Genomic DNA, 20742 nt, shown 5'->3' on the forward strand with positions numbered 1-20742 from the left:
AAGAAACGCTTGCATTTAAAGTTTGATCATGACATATATGATCGTAAGCACAAGTGTAAATGATCCATTTAGAATTAGATTTTGAAGAATTGCAAGACATTATACCTCTAAAAGATTCATGATTGATGGTTATGGCACTGTTAGCAATATAAGTAGTTGAAGGCCCATATTGAATTTGATTCTGCTGCAATAAAGCCATCAAGTCATGATATTTTTGCTGAGTGATACCTTGCCGATTAGACTGATTGGGATCACTCTTTCTTTGATCTTCAGCAACGTTAGCAAACTTCTTTCCTTTGTTAGTGTTGAAATCTTTTAGGAAACGCATAAGTTTATAGCACTTGTATACTGAATGCCCATTTCTCTTGCAATGAGTGCACACTAAATTCCTCATATTCTCCCCCGTTACCCCCACTGCTTGCATTCATAGATGCAGAGGATGCAATGAAATCAGTGATGGTGTGAATCACTTTTTGCTTCTCATCTTGAATGAGAATCCCATATGTACGATTGATAGAAGGAAGAGGCTGCATCATCAAAATGTTGCTTCTAATCATGTCATAACTAAGATTAAGGCCAAAAAGGAACTGAATTAGCCTTTTATCCTCATCTCTTTTAGAAAAAGCATGAGCAACACCACAAGTGCATGAAGGAATGGTATTAATTGCATTCAACTCGTCCCAAATCGACTTCATTTTTGCAAAATAAGTAGCAATATCAATACTACCCTGAGTGGTTTGGCAAAGGTTCTTTTGCAATTGATAATTTTTAGCACCATTTGCTTTACCATAACGAGAAATAAGCTCATTCCAAAGAATCTGAGCAGTTTCAGCATACATAACCCTATCACGAATATCATGAGTGAGAGTGTTAAGAATCCATGATATCACCATATCATTGCAACGTTGCCAAAATCACGATGTGGTTCACTGACTGACATGATCACAGTGTTGTTGATGAAACTGAGCTTGTTTTTAGCTGAAAGAGAAATCCACATGGCTCTTTTCCAAGCTCCAAAACCGGTACCGTCAAAAAATTTAGAGACAAGGATCATACGGGGATGGTCAGAATGATGAAGGTAAAGAGGATTAGAGGAATCAATGGTCATGTTTTGAACAACAGAACTGGTCGAGGTTGCCATTAGAAAAACACAGCAAAAACGAAGCACAAACGAGAAAGAAAAAATGGAAGACACTTATACGCAAAACAAATAAGTGTATAAGTGTTATACGCTCGTAGTAGCGTATATGTTCAATATATACGCTGGAGTGATCAACGTATAAGATATATACATAGAAAAGAATTATATGTGCCGTGTTAGTCCAAATTTATACGGCGTATAAGCTGAGAAAGAAGATTTTGACAAAAACTGAGAGAAAAGGAAAATAAGAAGATCTGAAACTTTGAGAGAAAGTTCAGAAACAAGAATGTGACGTGATTAAAAAAATTGATGAAGAATGAACGGATAAAGCCTCTGAAAAGATGAAAATAGGTAGAAAAAGATATGAAATTTCAAAAGAGATTGAATGCAACGAACGATAAAGATAAAAAATGATCAGAATCTTGAACAAAACAAAAGAATGATCACAAAATATCATATGAATAAGAGAAAATCGGCAAGAAACCGACTAAAAAGAAGAACATGACTAACAACCGTGCTCTGATACCATGTAATCGTTAAAGAACGATAAACACGATAAAGAAGAAGAAAAGCAAAAAGAGAGGAAAATTATTATCTCAGAATGAATAGTAACAAATGAAAAACAAACAAAGTATATATATATACTAAAACATATACATCGTATATGTTAAGATATACGCTTGCACACTTTAGTTTTTGAATGCGTAATCTGAGTTGAAAGTTTAAATGTGTAATTAATGTTATAGTGAGATGTGAATGTAAGAATATATATAAATGACTAGGATCATGTGAGATCTATTTTGAAATTGAGAACTTTGAGAACCATTTTAGACCACAAAAAACACTCTTCTTAACAAAAAATAAAAAAATACATAAAACAAAAAAAACTCGAAAATAAAAAATGTAAAAAAACCAAAAATTTTTATTTTTCATTCCGGTTTTATAAAAAATAGAAAAAAAATATCGGTTTAACAAAATTATACACATATGTATAATACTTCTTTTTTAAATTTTATACATGTTTTTTCATACACATATGTATAATTTAAAGTATATGATAATGTACATATGTGTACATTACGTAACTAGAGATTAAATAAAATTATACAAATATGTATAATACGAAGTTTTTTTAATGAAACTAGAATGAAATATAAGAATTTTGGTTTTTTTACTTTTTTAAAATTTTTGTTATTTTTTATGACATTTTTAAATATTTATTTTAGAGGTTTTTTTTTGTGGTCCAAAATGGTTCTCAAAGTTCTCAATTTTCAAATGGTAATCTTAGGATCTTTACATCATATATATATATATATATATATATATATATATATATATATATATATATATATATAGGATAAAGTTAAAATACAAAGGACAACAAAAATGAGAAGGGTGAGAAGGAATCTAGTTTATTGATCTTAGATTTGAATGGCTGAGATTAATTTAATAAATAAAAATTGATGAAAAGGGCATTAAGGTAATAACCCACATTTGTTGAATTTCTATCTTCACATGCAAGGCACATGCTAATTCTCCCATCATTTTAAAATGTCCATAACTTTTTCATACGACATTATGTTTTTTAAAAACATTCACCATAATAATAAACGTTTTTTTATCTTTAATATGAGTATCATATTGTTATATAAAAATAAAAAAAATTAATGAGTTTTTTAATTGTGTTTTTTTTGTTGTTCATTGTGTCATTGTGTAATATGTTGTTTCCATTGTGTTTTACGTTTCAAGTCATTGTGTTATATATATTCACCATTGTGTGTTATGTTTTAGGCCATCGTATTATACGTATTCGTCATTATGTCTTACGTTTTAGGTCATTATTTTATACGTATTCACCATTGTGTTTTACGTTTCAAGTTATTGTGTAACATGTATTAATGGCAAAAAAAGACACACTGTTGTGCGAAAAGACACAATGACGAAAAAAGGCACAATGATAAGCGAAAAGACACAATGGTGTGCGAAAAGACACAATGAAGAAAAAAGACACAATGACGAAAAAGACACAATGATAAGCGAAACGACACAATGGTGTGCGAAAATACACAATGAAGAAAAAAGATACAATGACGAAAAAAGACACAATGATAAGCGAAATGTCACACCTCAACCAAAGGCGGCGAAACATGCCGGGGTGCAACCGATTGCCCAAATACACAAGACACTATTTAAAGTGACAATATTTAATTAACTCATTTTATTTCAACGTATCAATAAACAACACATCTCGTCCACACAAACAAGTTGAATACAAGTAGCAATTATATTGTTTGTTTTACTAATATCCTAAAAGTCTTAGTAACATTGTCGTCAAGTCCTCAAGTCAACAAAAGTCAAACCTGTAACATTTCATAAAATAAAGTTTGTCAACACAAAGGTTGGTGAGCAATTCATAAGTTTGAGCATATAAGTACATAGTAATAAAAAGAAAGCCACAAAACTGTTATACAAAACAATAAATAAAAGCTATAAACTTGGATAAAATAGTTATCGCTAAACAAGTTAGCGACACCTAGCTATAAGGGGATGCCAAATAGTCTAGGATTTTATTGACAATTGCTAAACACATTAGCCCACCTAGCTACAAGGGGTTGCCAAGTAGTCTAGGATTTTATAGTTATCGTTAATTGCATTACGTTAACGACACATTGCCATGAGGGGTTGCCAAATGGTCTAGGATTTATAGTTCCACCATCCAAAAGCGATAAACACATAAGCATGTAAGCATAGAACACCAAATCGAGCAATTATTTAAGTAAAGTATACAATCACGTTTGTGGGTTTAAAGATTCAAGTAAATAAAGCATTTAGTTTGATAAGTATGAAATGTCACCCCAAAACAAAAGAGGGAAAAAGGGGTATGAAAGTACTCACCTCGATTGACGAATCGGAAATAATAAATGATCAACATATAAAAAGCTTGTGAACGAAACGAACGAATCAGACTTGAAAGCTAATTGAAAACGAATAAATAAAATATATTAATGAACTTGAACTTTAGTTGAAACTACATTTGAAACATTGAACGAGAAGGTTCGGTTGTTAGTCAGGTTACCGGTTAATTTATAAATGTTTAGGGACTCGTGCTTAATTGGTAATTTAAGATAAAATAATATTATTTTATTGGGTTTTTATTAAATAACTAACCCAATATTAAATAGAAACACGACGGGTTTAAATCAAGAGTTCGGCTTTATAAAATTAATTGATAATAAAGTTTACAATAATATTATTAATGTTAAAGATAGTAATGATAATAATGGCTTTAAAAATAGGATATATATATATATATATATATATATATATATAAAAGATAATGATGTTAATGATAATAACAATAATTATTTTTTTAATAATACTAATATTAATAGTTATAGAATAGAAATCTTGTATTAATTGTAATGTTGTTGATAAAAATGATAATAATAATAACTAATATTGATAGTAAATAATGATATCATACCCGATGTTGGCTCGATTTCTAAACGAGTTCACAAAATAAATATAATAATATTATTGCTAATAATTAATGATAAAAATATGATTTTAATAGATAATAATAATATGATCTTTAATAATAATAATAACAACTTTAATATTTATAATAATAATGATATTAATAATAAATAAATATAATAGTAAGTTATACGTAATTATACTAATAATAATTCTTATGTATTAATATTAGTACCTATAGTAACCATTATTCTATTAAGCATAAAAATAATACCAAAACCGGTCTAGGATGAGACCCGTACCCGTGACCTCTAGTTCAACAACTTATGTACAAACCATTCGAAACAAAATATCAATTGTTAACTTAAACCCATAAGAAAATAACATATCCATTTCCCGTGTGTTCATCTTGTCCCCAAATAAAAAAAATAACTCTATATCCACACCAACTCGTTTCAAAGTATATAACCAAATATATATAACCGGTTATTAACGAATTTAAATCTTAAATTCGATATATGAAAATTCATAACGCCGACACCCAAATTAATTTACCTATTAGGTGATTGTGAGGTCGTGGCTCTACACCGAGAAAAACCCGAGCCGAAACCGCCAGGGATTTGTGACCGCTGCCGGAGAGAGAGACAGAGAGAAAGAGAGCCAAGGGAGAGAGATAGAGAGAGAGAATGAGGGCCGAAGCTCCGGGCCGCCGGAGACGAACGCCGGAAAGCGAACCCACTGGAGACGAATGCTGGAGGAGCCGAGAGAGGAAAGAGGGTGGTTTTTGGGTGCGGGGTTACCAGAGAACGAGAAGGGGAAAAGGAGGAGTTCGGTGGTGGTGTGTGGTGCTCGCGGAGGTTCGGGCTCGCCGGAAAAACGGCTAGGGGTGGCGGCTGAGTTAAATAAGTTAGGGTTAGGGTTTGTGGTGGTCAGTGGTGGTGCGTCGGAAAAACAGGGGAGAAAGGGGTGGCCGGAAATCGTTGACGAAGTTGCCGATCGCCGGAAATCGGCTCTGGAAAATGAAAGAGAAGGGGAGGCGGCTGGTGATGTTTATTGTCTAGGGTTAGGTATTTTTCTTTACATATTCATGTTACATATTTACAATAGAAAGCCTCCAAGTTTAAATAAATGTTTAATACAAGTTTAAAGGTTTCCAAAGCTTATAACGAGTTTATGAAAGTCATTTTAAACCCCTTATGTTTTTCTTAACCACTATATTATGACAAACATCGATTTATTTAAGATCGAAGTCTATTTTAATATTATATAATAACTAAATAAGGTTCTAAAAATGTTGAATCGGTTTTACAAAAATAAAAGTTTACAAAACTAATATAACTCAATACTCAAATTTGACGAATGTCATAGTATCCCCAACTTTTTAGAAATTTCGTCCCGAAATTAAAATAAACTTTAAGAAAAATAATTATTAACAAATATCGTTTTTTAGTAAGATAATTGTATGAACATTTTTTAGCAAAGAATAACGTCGAATCCTTGCATGACTCGAAAAAAAAACGCTACGAATGAGAAACATAGTAAGGGCACTTATATATAGGATGTACCGGCGGCGTATCCACCGCGCCCTTATCATATCTCGCATTTCTACCGGTTTTCTGCTATCATACCCGGGTCTGAGTTATCGCACACAAGAGTACTAACTATGACTTCCATACGGAGATTTCGATAATTAAGTGTGCACCCATAATTATTTCGATCGTCGTATGGTCCACATGGTTCGTTCCATTGTGTGGTTTAATAGACATATTTATTTTAAAATCTATAAATAATAGATGTGTAAATAAATTTGTTGAATTTTACCAATATTGACAAAACAATACTAGCGGTTGAGAATTTCGGGATTGACTTTTTAGTAAGTAGGAAAATGGGATACATAAAGGAAACAATTTAAAGTCTTAGGATATAAAGCAAGACGAAAATAACAATTCGGCTTAAATTAAGTAAAGACGATAAAAAAAATTTAAGGTAAACAATATGAAATAAGATTCGAAGTCAAAAGTCATCAAGATAGTACCAAAGTCTATAAATCGAGGTACTAAATAAGATTGATAAGATGAAACCCGATAAATAGAAATGAAAAGTCTAATAAATGATCACATAAAGTTGGGATAAACGATTATACAACTTGCAATAACGTCGTATGATGAGTTTCACACGTGAACAAACTTGAGGTTATAGGTATTTGAGGATATGATTACATGAAATGTGATAACATGAGAATGGGGTGAGTTTCTTTGGGGTGACGCATACGTGTATCAACATAAATAAAATAACATTAGATTAACAAACAAAACAATCGGTGAAATGTGATAAAACGTGAATACGGCCACAATTGTGAAATCATTTACATAATCGTCATTATAATAATGGTTTCTAATAGCGCCAAAACTTGTAGACAGCCACACATAGGCCGTTAATAGATTAGATAAAATGATATAGAATAATGTATATAATGGTGTTTACATAAATGCTCAAATATAAATAACATAGTCATGATAATATCGTTTAAAAGATAAACGAGTTTTTGGCGAAGTTAAGGTTTTGAAAGTATTACACAAATTGTTATTGAATAGTTTGCATTCGGCCACGAAAATCAAAACACAAAAAAAAGGAAATCTCATGTGCATAATATTGTCATCGAAGCATCTCATCAAATGAAGATAAAATCGCAATAATTGTGAGACTCGAATTTAGTGTCGAAATATGTAAATCGCGTAGCGTATAATAGACTAAAACTGAAAATGATGTCTTAAGTAAGGCCGTTTTATTGTTTTTAAGAAATGTACATAATATCAAAGCATTGCGGTAACGCAATGCTTTGGAAAATATTTAAATAATTATTAAATGTAAATCTTGTAACCCAAATTGTTAAAGGAGTTTGTATACATAAAGTTTGTGATGAAAATAAATTATATAAAGTGATGATGCTTGCGATAATAAGAGGTAATAGTTCGCGTAAATCGTTATTGAGCAAAAATTTGTGTTAAAATATAACATATTTATAAACGCGTCCCAAAAGATTTGCAAAGCCATGGTCATTGAGTTTATACAACATGGTGAAGGTTGTAATTTATTACTAAATAAATCTCACATTCATACATTCAAAATGAAACCTCGAATTTATAAAGTCTTTATGAGGTTTATCACCTTAGGTGACAATATTTAAAAATCTTAAAATCATACATTTAATCGTTTAATAAATCTCTTTGAAAACAAATCCTCATAATCAAATTTTGTTGTCATGACAATATTTATGTTCTACAAGATGGTTTATAAAATATGAGCAAAATACTTAAATCATTGACCTTGAAAAAGTTTATAATTTAAAAGTGATTATTTGAACACATGAGGTTGTTATAAATACGCTAGTTGTATATATATATATATATATAATTTAGGGAAAAATGAAGCTTGCATGCGTAGGGAGGGGTTTCAGGCTTCGTACGGTGAATGGTTTGGAAATGTAGTAGTAAGTGTGAGTGTTTAGGTCCGTTTGGATAGTTGAGTTTTTTTCTTGAGTTGGATTGATGAGGTTTGTTGAGCTTAGGTCGTTTGAGTGGGTTAGGCTTTAGATGATTTATGTCAGTAGTGGTTGGGAAAATAGGTTGGGTTTTGCTTATTTGAGCTCGGGTTAAGTTGATGGGTTGGGTAATTTGATCTTGGCTAGCTTGGGTTGAGATTCGGTTTATTCACGTATTTTTTAATGAGTGTTTGGGGTTGTTACTTTTAAAATTAAACTCTATGGTTGGATGGGAATGGTGTGGCGATATGGTTTGTGACTCGACATAGTATGGGTCGAAGGGTTTTGAGTCTTAGTTGGGTAAACTTTGGTTTGTATATGTTCAAAGCATCCGTGAGGGTGTTTGTCAGTGTCTTTAAAGTATTAGGATAGTAAGTTTGATAGGTTTTCGTGGCGTGGGAGTGTCGGTATTTAAGGCTTTTTGTTGGGTTAATGTTGTACATCTTGGATTTTGCATGGGGCTTGATTTGGTGAGGGTATACCTTCGGATGTTTAGGATTTCGTTCATATTGAGAAAGGACTTGAGTACGTGGGAAAACTTTTGAAGTTAAGGGGTGGTTTCATTTAAGGCGGTAGTTTGAGATGGGATACGGGTGTTTGGGAACTTGTGGTTGTGTATAGGGAGATTTTTTTTTGACTAATTATAGATATTTAATTGAAAATGTCATAATTTATAAATAATGTTTGAAGCATCCATGAAATTTTGATGATAAAAGTGCAAGTTAATATACATATGAATATATATATTCTATAAACAGAATTTTTGAGATCCGAGCGTGTGAATCACACAATTTTTTTTATAAAGATTACAATAATTTTTTTTTATTTTTAAAATAAATTTATATATATATATATATTGCTTATGAGGAAATTTAAAATACGTAAGTTGAATGTTAAAATTTATTATGAGGTATCAGTCATTGAACGATGAGTGTCGTTTTAGGAATATAAAGTTGCGAAATGAAATTTTTTTTACCAAGTTCGTTACTTAATATCATATGACGAAAATATCATGGTAAGTTAAAATGACCGGCATTGTAAATCGAGATATCACGAGCAAACGATTTTTGTCTTTAAAGTAAAATTTCTATGAAGTTTTGCATGAGAGTTTCAAGAAGATTACAAGCTATAAGTTTGTGACTTTCTTGAGAAATCATGGCAAAACTATCATAAGAATTTTAAAACGCGGAAAATCGTATGATGTAAATTTTTTTATTTGCGAAAATTTATAACGAACCAAAGATTGTATTATGAAAGTTGTTATGAAAATAAATTTGGGTAGCGAAAATTCTACCACATGTATTATATAATGTAGTATAATTAAAAATATCGTGAGAAGTTTAAATAATTACAATTTTGTACAGGAACTTTAAAGACAATTTAAAGTTTATACAATAGGAAATTTACTTGAAAAGTGGAGGTGAAATTTATCATAAAACCTTCTTAATATGATTATATATATATATATATATATATATATTTAACTTATATCGAAGAGATCATAATGAACGAAATTTGTAATAAAAATCATCGTGAAATCAAAATGAGAAAATTAGGGTAAAACTTTACCATATAAAATCGAGATATATAAAATAAATATAACATTTATAAACGAAGACTTGTGATAAGAATTTATAGCAAAATAAAGGAAAAAATGGTTTAAATTCTTTAAACGTAATAATAATGTTTTAAGATTTAAAGGCGGAGAAATCGTGCAAGAACCACCATGACTTGATATTCCGACACTTAAAACCTTTAATACAAAAATACCATGTTGGAGTCTAAACATGTGCACGTACCACCGCGTCTTTTTCATGTCTTCGACTCAAATAACGATTGTAACAAAAATAATAAATCAGGATACAACGTCATGTCAAAACGCTAGTTCACGTACCACCACAGTTCTATTGTTTTGACACCGAAAATCAAGATGGCGAGCGGAACCTTCGCATTCGACTACTTAAAGTGGTCATCTCATAAGAGACAATCTTTAAGGAGATTTGAAACAACGGGATCAAGTTAAGCTCGTGATCCATAACACACAATAAAAACTAATGTTTTGCGTTTTAAGGCAATGATACCTTGGAGTACTATAAAGTTAAAGTGTGTTTATGTGTAAATATAAAATTAAACAAAAGTAAGGTAAGGATACCGTAGTATGTTTCGAGAATTTGTGTATATATACGATTTAATGAAATAAATAAGTATATAAATAAACAAGTATATGGAACAATCAAGTAGGGTAAACACGTATAGGCAACACGTATAAGGACCATAAGGTAAATACTATACTAGGTCGTTACGTCTAACCACCTATCCTATAGTCTTGTGGCTCTGATACCAATCTGTCACACCCCAACCAAAGGCGGCGAAACATGTCGGGGTGCAATCGATTGCCCAAATACACAAGACACTATTTATATTGACAATATTTGATTAACTCATTTTATTTCAACGTATCAATAAAAAACACATCTCGTCCACACAAACAAGTTGAATACAAGTAGCAATTATATTGTTCGTTCTACTAATACACTAATAGTCTTGGTAACGTTGTCGTCAAGTCCTCAAGTCAACAAAAGTCAAACCTGTAACATTTCATAAATTAAAGTTTGTCAACACAAAGGTTGGTGAGCAATTCATAAGTTTGAGCAGATAAGTACATAGTAATAAAAAAGAAAGCCACAAAACTTGTATACAAACAATAAATAAAAGCTATAAACCTGGATAAAATAGTTATTGCTAAACAAGTTAGCGACACTTAGCTATAAGGAGATGCCAAATAGTCTAGGATTTTATTGACAATTGCTAAACACATTAGCACCACATAGCTACAAGGGGTTGCCAAGTAGTCTAGGATTTTATAGTTATCGTTAATTGCATTACGTTAAAGACACCTTGCCATGAGGGGTTGCAAATGGTCTAGGATTTATAGTTCCACCATCCAAAAGCAATAAACACATAAGCATGTAAGCATAGAACACCAAATCGAACAATTATTTAAGAAAAGTATACAATTGCGTTTGTGGGTTTAAAGATTCAAGTAAATAAAGCATTTAGTTTTATAAGTATGAAATGTCAACCCAATACGAAAGAGGGAAAAAGGGGTATGAAAGTACTCACCTCGATTGACGAATAGGAAATAATAAATGATCAACATATAAAAAGCTTGTGAACGAAACGAACGAATCAGACTTGAAAGCTAATTGAAAACGAATAAATAAAATATATTAATGAACTTGAACTTTAGTTGAAACTACATTTGAAACATTGAACGAGAAGGTTCAGTTGTTAGTCAGGTTACCGGTTAATTTATAAATATTTAGGGACTCGTGCTTAATTGGTAATTTAAGATGAAATAATATTATTTTATTGGGTTTTTATTAAATAACTAACCCAATATTAAATAGAAACAAGACGAGTTTAAATCAAGAGTTCGGTTTTATAAAAATGAATTGATAATAAAGTTTATAATAATATTATTAATGTTAAAGATAGAAATGATAATATTGGCTTTAAAAATAGGTTTTATATAAGATAACGATGTTAATAATAATAACAATAATTATTTTTTTAATAATACTAATATAGTATAATAATTATAACAATAATTATTATTAATAATAGTAATATTAATAGTTATAGAATAGAAATCTTGTATTAATTGTAATGTTGTTGATAAAAATGATAATAATAATAATAACTAATATTGATAGTAAATAATGATATCATACCCGATGTTGGCTCGATTTCTAAACGAGTTCACAAAATAAATATAATAATATTATTGCTAATAATTAATGATAAAAATATGATTTTAATAGATAATAATAATATGATCTTTAATAATAATAATAACAACTTTAATATTTATAATAATAATGATATTAATAAAAAATAAATATAATAGTAAGTTATACGTAATAATACTAATAATAATTCTTATGTAGTAATATTAGTACCTATAGTAACCATTATTCTGTTAAGTATAAAATTAATACCAAAACCGGCCTAGGATGAGAACCGAACCCGTGACCTCTAGTTCAACAACTTATGTACAAACCAACCGAAACAAAATATCAATTGTTAACTTAAACCCATAAGAAAATAACATATCCAATTCCCGTGTGTTCATCTTTTCCCCAAATAAAAAAAAAAATAACTCTATATCCAAACCAACTTGTTTCAAAGTATATAACCAAATATATATAACCGGTTATTAACGAATTTAAATCTTAAATTCGATATATGAAAATTTATAACACCGACACCCAAATTAATTTATCTATTAGGTGATCGTGAGGTCGTGGCTCTACACCGAGAAAAACCCGAGCCGAAACCGCCGGAGATTTGTGATCGCGGCGGAGAGAGAGAGAGAGAGAGAGAGAGAGCCGAGGGAGAAACAGAGAGAAAGAGTGCCGAGGGAGAGAGATAGAGAGAAAGAGAATGAGGGCTGAAGCTTCGGGCCGCCAGAGACGAACGCCGGAAAAGCGAACCCTCCGGAGACGAACGCCGGAGGAGCCGAGAGAGGAAAGAGGGTGGTTTTTGGGTGCGGGGTTACCGGAGAACGAGAAGGGGAATATGAGGAGTTCGGTGGTGGTGTGTGGTGCTCACCGGAGGTTCGGGCTCGCCGGAAAAACGGCTAGGGGTGGCGGCTGAGTTAAATAAGTAGGGTTAGGGTTTGTGGCGGTCAGTGGTGGTGCGTTGGAAAAACAGGGGAGAAAGGGGGGGGCGGAAATCGTCGACGAAGTCGCCGGTCGCCGGAAATCGGTGCCGGAAAACGAAAGAGAAGGGGAGGTGGCTGGTGATGTTTATGGTTCAGGGTTAGGCATTTTTCTTTATATATGCATGTTACATATTTACAATAGAAACCCTCAAGTTTCAATAAATGTTTAATACGAGTTTAAAGGTTTCCAAAGCTTATAACGAGTTTATGAAAGTCATTTTAAACCCCTTGTGTTTTTCTTAACCACTATATTATGACAAACATCGATTTATTTAAGATCGAAGTCTATATTAATATTATATAATAACTAAATAAGGTTCTAAAAATGTTGAATCGGTTACAAAAATAAAAGTTTACAAAACTAATATAACTCAATACTCAAATTTGACGAATGTCACACGAATAGACACAATGGTGTGCGAAAAGACACAATGGTGTGTGAAAAGACACAATGACGAAAAAAGACACAATTATAAGCGAAAAGACACAATGGTGTGCGAAAAGACACAATGACGAAAAAAGACACAATGATAAGCGAAAAGACACAAGGGTGTGCGAAATGACACAATGACGAAAAAAGACACAATGATAAGCGAAAAGACACAAGGGTGTGCGAAAAGACACAATGGTGTGCGAAAAAAGACACAATGACGAAAAAGACACAATGATAAGCGAAAAGACACAATGGTGTGTGAAAAGACATAATGACGAAAAAAGACAAAATGACGAAAAAAGACACAATGATAAGCGAAAAGACACAATGGTGTGCGAAAAGACACAATGACGAAATTATAAGCGAAAAGACACAGTGACGAAAAAAGAGACAATCATAAGCGAAAAAGACACAATGGTGTGCGAAATGACACAATGATGTGATTTTTGTTTTAAATTTTATATAACAAAAATCATACTCATATTAAAGATAAAAAAACGCTAGTTATTATGATGAACTTTTTTTTAAAAAAAATATCATACGAAAAGTTATCAACGTTCTAAAATGATGGGGGTATTAACATGTGCCTTGCATGTAGGGACAGAAAATGTGTACAATTACCTTTATACCCTTTTTTTCTTTGGTCCTCACTTAACACATGTCAATTATTTATGCCTTCTCACACTTCTCATTTTTATTACCCTTTGTAGAATAACTTGACCCATATATATATGTGATTAAGTTCAAAAGAGAAGTCAAGTTATTGTGAGAAGTGCGAGAAATCAATGCAGCCAATTAGATTTTTTTCTTTTCTTTTTCTCTTTAAATTAAATATAAGGGTAGAATGGTAAAACTTCTAAGTGGTTTTATGGAAACTATTAATGTCATTTTTGAACATTTTAATATGTTTAAACAAATATTTTATTCATGACAACAAAATTAAGCAACCGTTAACATAACATTATTTGATCATGCATCCCTAATCTTTAAAACAAAATTAATCATATTTATTCCTTTGTTATTTAAATTATTTTGTTATTAATTAAGATTTAAAAACAAGGCGTGTAACATTGTAATTTCTTTATCCTATTTTTATTTTGATTTTAAACATGAATTTTTCACTTATATTAAAATATATCAATATCATGTTATACTTCAGATCATTTTTTTTTAAATTTCTTTATGTATCGTTTAATTAAGTTTAAATATAAAGATTTTTTAACTATTAGTCTATTATTCACCCAAACCACATATCCGTCAAAAAATTGTTCATTTTATTTTCACCTACACATAACTCATATTCGCATAAACAAATTGCTAGTTCACTTTATTTTCACCTGCACGTAACTAATATTTACCTACACATAACTCATATTTGCCTAAACAAATTATTTGTTCATTTTATTTTCATCTATACATAACTCATATTAACCTACACATATAAAATTGAATTAAATAATTGAAATTCATGTAGATGATTATTGATTATATGTTACTAGAGTGGATGAGTTTATTACCATTCATCTACATAGTGCAAAAACCCTACAAAGTGGAACAATGAAATAATTCTACACTTCAAAGTATTAAAATAATCCATACAAAATCCCTACACAATGTGCAAAAAAAAAAATCTTTGAACTATGGATTTTAATAGGCTAGTTTTTTAAAGAAAAAAACACCTTGCCTTTATTCTTTGTTTGTTGTGAAGAATTAGTCTAGTTTTGAAAACCCAAGTTGTAGATTAATTTGTTAGGAGTGAGATAATTGCTAAAAATAGAAATACATTTAATTGGATTATAAATACTAGGGGTGTGCATGGGGCGGTTTGAGGCAGGTTTTGGTAAAACCCATAACCATAACCAACATGGCGGTTAATAGAAAACCATAACCATAACTATAACCAATCCGTTATGGCGGTTTCGGTTAATCGGTTTTGATTGTTATAACGAGCGGTTATGGGTCGGTTAACCGTGACCAAAACAAATATAATTACTCCTAAAACTTTTGTACCAAATATTATCAAAAAACAAAAAAAAGACATGACACGATCAAACAAAATACATAATCCATAGTATTAATACCAAATATTCAAACAAAACGCCATGACATAAACCAACAATAAAATTCAAGTTAATTCGATAAAAAACAATGAACCAAAACACAAAAAGATTTAATCTGAATATATTTAATTGATATTGATATATTGATTGTGAATATCAATATGGCAGCCACCATTATTAACGTTTCAATTGATGTAGTTTGTTGAGATAAGTTAGGAAGAGAAACTGAAGCTAAAAGGTCAAAAAAATGTCTTCTGCTATGACACCAATTCCAATATCCAAACTTCTTTGTCGATTCATAAGTATAATAAACGGGGCGGTTCGGTTATGGCTAGTTTGATATTATCATAACCAAAAACGACCCGTATTTGACGGTATTCAAAAATCATTAAACCGACCCACCGGTTATAGCGGTTATCGGTTAAAATCGGTTCGGTTATGCCGGTTATGGTTCGGTTTATGGTTAAAAATGGTTAATTTGCTCACCCCTAGTAAATACTGACTTCAATATGATTTCACATTTCTCGCATTAAAACGACTTCTCACATAAACCATCCCCTATATAAATGTGTGTGTGCATATAATAACTTATTTGAATGCGTAATTTGAGTTGAAAGGTTGAACGTGTAAGTAATGTTCTAGTAAGCTTAGAACGCAAGAATATATGTAGACTAACTTACTATATTGCCTACGAATTAGTAATTGAGGTAAATTGGTTTGGAAATTTAGTAAGTGTTTTCCGTTAACAAAAATTAATATTGTGATGCGTACACGAACACGAAACATGTATACATGTACATGACACGTAAACTTATCGTCTACCTGTATTCCAAACCTGAACATGGACATGTTAATACCAGTTACACACGATAAGACACGATAAGAATTGTTTAAAAAAAACAAACTTGCAACTGCGAGTAGGTTGGACTGCCAAAGAATCAGAGATGTTGAGAGGTAGATCGGAGAATCGAAGGGTTATGACTACCAGACATGTGAAGGAAAACCACCGGACTACCGAAGATCCGAAGAGGGAGAACCAGAGAAGAGTTTGTGCGCCATCTATTTGATGTTGGTATGGAATGATGTGCATCGTGTTCAGTTTTTTTGTATAAAAATTTTGGGTTAACTATTTTAAGACATATAACATATTATATTATTTTATATTTTATTTATAAAAAAAATATTATCAGGTGTACCAACGGGTACTTAATAGGTAAACAAGTATTTTGTCTGTTTAGACACGAAAATTAACAGGTATATTCGTGTCTACCTGTTTAGTACACGAAATCTGTTAATGCAATACCCGATACATGTAAAAGTCATGTCGGTTCATGTCCGGTATCCATGTATCATGTCTAAATTGCCAGCCCAATCTTTAAGGTTCGATTTAAGTGATTTGACCAAATTTAAATAAAGAACACCATTTGTAAAACTAAATAAATAAACTACTATTGTTGATTGCCTTTTAGCTTATAAGAGGCTTCAAGTGTTTACTCCGCCAAATATACCGTCCACCACCAACCACCGTCGCCTTCCACCACCACCACTATCATCGTCGCCTACCATTATCACCGTCCATCACTACCATCCACCACCACCACTACAACCTACTACCATAATTCGTACACCGCCACTAGTTTATTTTAACAGTTTACAGACGTTAAAAAACAAACAGCCTTCTTAAAGACTGTAGAGGTTTAATCCACCCCGTCTTCTACAGAATTCTACAGTTGTGGTTTGTATGGCGCAGACTACAGACATTTTACACATGAAAAAACAAACAACACCTTAAATTCCATTTATTAAAATAAAATGCAACAAGAAAGATGAAATAAATTTTGTTGAAGCTTTGTGTTCGACATGGATCTAAGTTTGAGTCTCCCAAGAGGGCTAATTTGTTCCGACAGACGGAACATTAGGAATTGTCGGGGTAGACATGAGCACAAATTGTACTTTGAGTCGGATTAGTAGAAAGAATCGAGAAATTAAGGACTGTCCGTAATTCTTTAGTATGTTTTTAAAGTTTGGTGTTTTTTTGTTTTTTGTTTTTTTTTTTAAATTAAGGATCACCCTAACATATATAATGAAAAAATGTTAAACAACTTCATCATTGAAAAAAAAATGCATAATGTCTTAAATGTTATCCATTCAGCTTAAAATTGGACATGTTCGGATTCTAGTATAGGCAATATTGTGTAAAATTTAAGAGAAAGGTTATTTCTGCAAAATGGGTATGTTTTGATATCTTGATTTTGCCTAACTTAATTTTGGATTGATTTAATTGAAATTAAGGTATAACCAACCTCCCTTTGTCTTGTCCACTCTCCATTAGTACAGTTCATGTGCCAAATCATAATAGGACGCCAACACCAAAGCATCAACCACGGCTATAAATATGCAATGTAGCTTCTGAAGTTTCAACACAACACAGCAAAGCAAAGCAATCACAAGTAAAGAGCTCTTATCAGAGGTATAGATCAATACGATCATAATTTGATAAAATTCTATGAATATAGTTATATATAGATAGGCGTGTATATATGTTTTTATGCATGCAAACTCACGAAATCATTTCTGCAGGTTGAAACAATGGGGGCTGGTGGACGGATGAATGTTGCTAGTGCCGACGACAAACCCCTCGCTCACAGACGTGTACCAGTCTCAAAACCTCCGTTCGAGCTTAGTGATCTAAAGAAAGCAATACCACCACACTGTTTCCAGCGTTCTCTTTTGCGTTCCTTAGCAGCCGTTTTTCGTGATTTTATCCTTGTGGGTGCCTTATACTATCTCGCAGATACCTTCATTCCTATGCTTCCGAAACCCTTAGTATATGTAGCATGGCCTGTTTATTGGTTCTTCCAAGGAGCTTATCTTATGGGGTTATGGGTCATAGGCCACGAATGCGGCCATCATGGGTTTAGCGAGTACCCATGGCTTAATGACACAATTGGGTTCATTGTACACTCGTTGATCCTCACTCCGTACTTTGGTTTCAAATACAGCCACCGTACCCATCATGCCAACACTAACTCTATTGAATACGACGAGGTTTGGATCCCCAAACGCAAGTCGGACAAATTGTACTCCGAACTTCTCAACAACCCAACAGGCGCATTTCTTGTATTTGTCTTCAAGATTGTTCTTGGCTTCCCTTTGTACTTTGTATTCAATCTTTATGGCAGGAAATACGAGAAGGGAATCGCGAGTCACTTTTACCCCTACAGTCCTATCTTCAATGACAGCGAGCGCTTTCAAATTTTCCTGACCGATCTAGGAGTCTTTGCCACTTGTTATGCAGTCTACCGCGCTGCAAAAATCATGGGCACGCAATGGGTGATTAACATCTACGGAATTCCCATACTTATCATGAGTGGCTTCTTTATCTTACTCACATATCTACACCACACGCACCCTTCCATCCCTCACTACGATTCCACCGAATGGGATTGGCTTCGAGGTGCTTTAGCAACCGTTGACAGAAACTTTGGAATCTTGAACCATGCTTTCCATGATGTTACCCGTACTCACACCGTTCACCATCTCTTCCCAACAATTCCACATTACCATACTTTCGAGGCAAGGCAGGCAGTGAGACCTATCTTGGGTGAATACTACAAATACGACGATACACCCATTCTAGAGGCTGTATGGAGGGAGACAAAGGACTGCATCTTTATCGAACCGGATGAGGGTAATGGAACGAGAAAGGGTATCTACTGGTTTCAAAAATAGGGACCGTGATATCGTTGGTTATGTGATATGTCTCTTACCTTTTAATATATAGTAAGAATAATGGCTAAGGGGTAGTGAGTGAAGGCATGCCATTATGTATTCAATGTCTGATGTGATTTTCTTATTTTCTATTAATGTCCTAATGGCAGTCAAAAGACTTTTAATAGATCGATTAAATGTTTGTATCAACAATGGACATAATCGTAATTACGTGAAGATATAATGCGCGTGAGGTGTGAATTAGAAAGTAAGGTTGTTCGAGGTGATTTACAATCATTCGGTAAGACGACAATAAAGAGACAAATGAACGAACATCCTCATGGATAATATTTGCTAAAACATGTTGTCGTACAGATTAAATGAACACATATACCGAAAATATTTGATGCTGAAAAGGGCATTTACATAACACGCTGTGGGAACTTTCAAGGGACCTCTCAGCGGCATGGGTAACAAGGATGTGCAAGTTTGCTAAGGGTACTATATGTCATGATGATGTGAACATTCTTTTGATGGTCACACGCTTTTAAATGTTTATGGGAAGATTCACATGTTCTTTGGATAGAATATTTATCCATTATACGAACATATTACCATAGGCATAACTTTTCATTGTGTGAAATCCATTTGTACGCATTAATAGTCAACTCCAAAAACTACTATTTAAAACAACATATTTATAACGATCGATCAGAAACTTCTAGGATCCGTCAACACGTTTTATTTAAATAGATTATGTTTTATGGAGGTGGTCTTCAAACATTACTAGAAAACAAGTCATTTTCCTACAAAATTTCCTACAAATTTTCGACGATAATTAGTTCAAAAGGTGTCCAACAAGAAAATAAGTTTCAACTTTGCTACAATATTATCTAATAAACATTACGTAGAAGTTTACAACCACATGTTTTTGTAAGAAAAGTTGTTACAAAACAGTTGCAAACGATTTTTAAGCATGTGTGTTTTCAACGTAGTTTTTTCTTTTTGAAAAACTGTTAGAAACTGATTAAATGCATTGATGGATGACAAAAATTTATAATTAATATTTGTTCATTTCATCCATACTCTAATGGAAATATCAAAATTGTACGTACGTTATTTCCCTTGAATGGATATAGTCATATAGATGAAGCCAAGTTAATATGTTAGTGTTATATATATATAGGATTGATTTTTTTTTAGAATCACTTTGAGTTTTAAGTACTTAACGTAACAATTTTTTTTTGAATTTTATTACACATATGTAATATGTAAGTGTAAGTAACGTAAAAAAATTACAGTATGTTTTTACACACCAAATCGACTTTTTACACATGTGTAACTAACATTTAAACTTGTGTAATAATCAAAAATCTTTATTCTATCTCCTGATTTATTTTTTAATTAAATTTAAACTCAGTCACATATTCTATACTTAAATTATTAAATGTGAGGTCCATATTGAGTTCTTAAAGCTCTTACAACTTATCAAGTTCTCAAAATACCATTCCCCTATATATATATATATATATATATATATATAAAGGATCAAATATTATTCTTTTGGCAGTATCATTACTTTTATTCTTTTGGTGTCGAACATTATTCATCCAAACTTCGTTCCGGTTTGAATTTATTATTTTTAATTATGAA

General features: G+C 32.0%; 1 protein-coding gene and 1 pseudogene across 1 annotated transcript; one reads left to right on the forward strand and one right to left on the reverse strand.

Annotated features, from left to right (window-relative positions):
- Positions 1-332: 332 nt before the first annotated feature.
- LOC143563001 (uncharacterized) lies at positions 333-893 on the reverse strand. Its single transcript, XM_077050654.1, has one exon. It carries the CDS (start codon positions 891-893, stop codon positions 333-335), a length of 561 nt encoding a protein of 186 aa, XP_076906769.1.
- Positions 894-17758: 16865 nt separating this feature from the next.
- LOC143562965 (delta(12) fatty acid desaturase DES8.11 pseudogene) lies at positions 17759-19331 on the forward strand (annotated as a pseudogene).
- Positions 19332-20742: the final 1411 nt, after the last annotated feature.

The sequence above is a fragment of the Bidens hawaiensis genome, unplaced genomic scaffold (genome assembly GCF_021521415.1).
Source record: "Bidens hawaiensis isolate Kalapana, Puna unplaced genomic scaffold, B.hawaiensis_p1.1 tig00001179_1, whole genome shotgun sequence".
In the NCBI taxonomy this organism is placed as follows: domain Eukaryota; kingdom Viridiplantae; phylum Streptophyta; class Magnoliopsida; order Asterales; family Asteraceae; genus Bidens; species Bidens hawaiensis.

Excerpts from the sequence above, each read along its gene's own strand:
- LOC143563001 (XM_077050654.1), bottom strand. The coding sequence starts at position 893 with ATGGTGATATCATGGATTCTTAACACTCTCACTCATGATATTCGTGAT.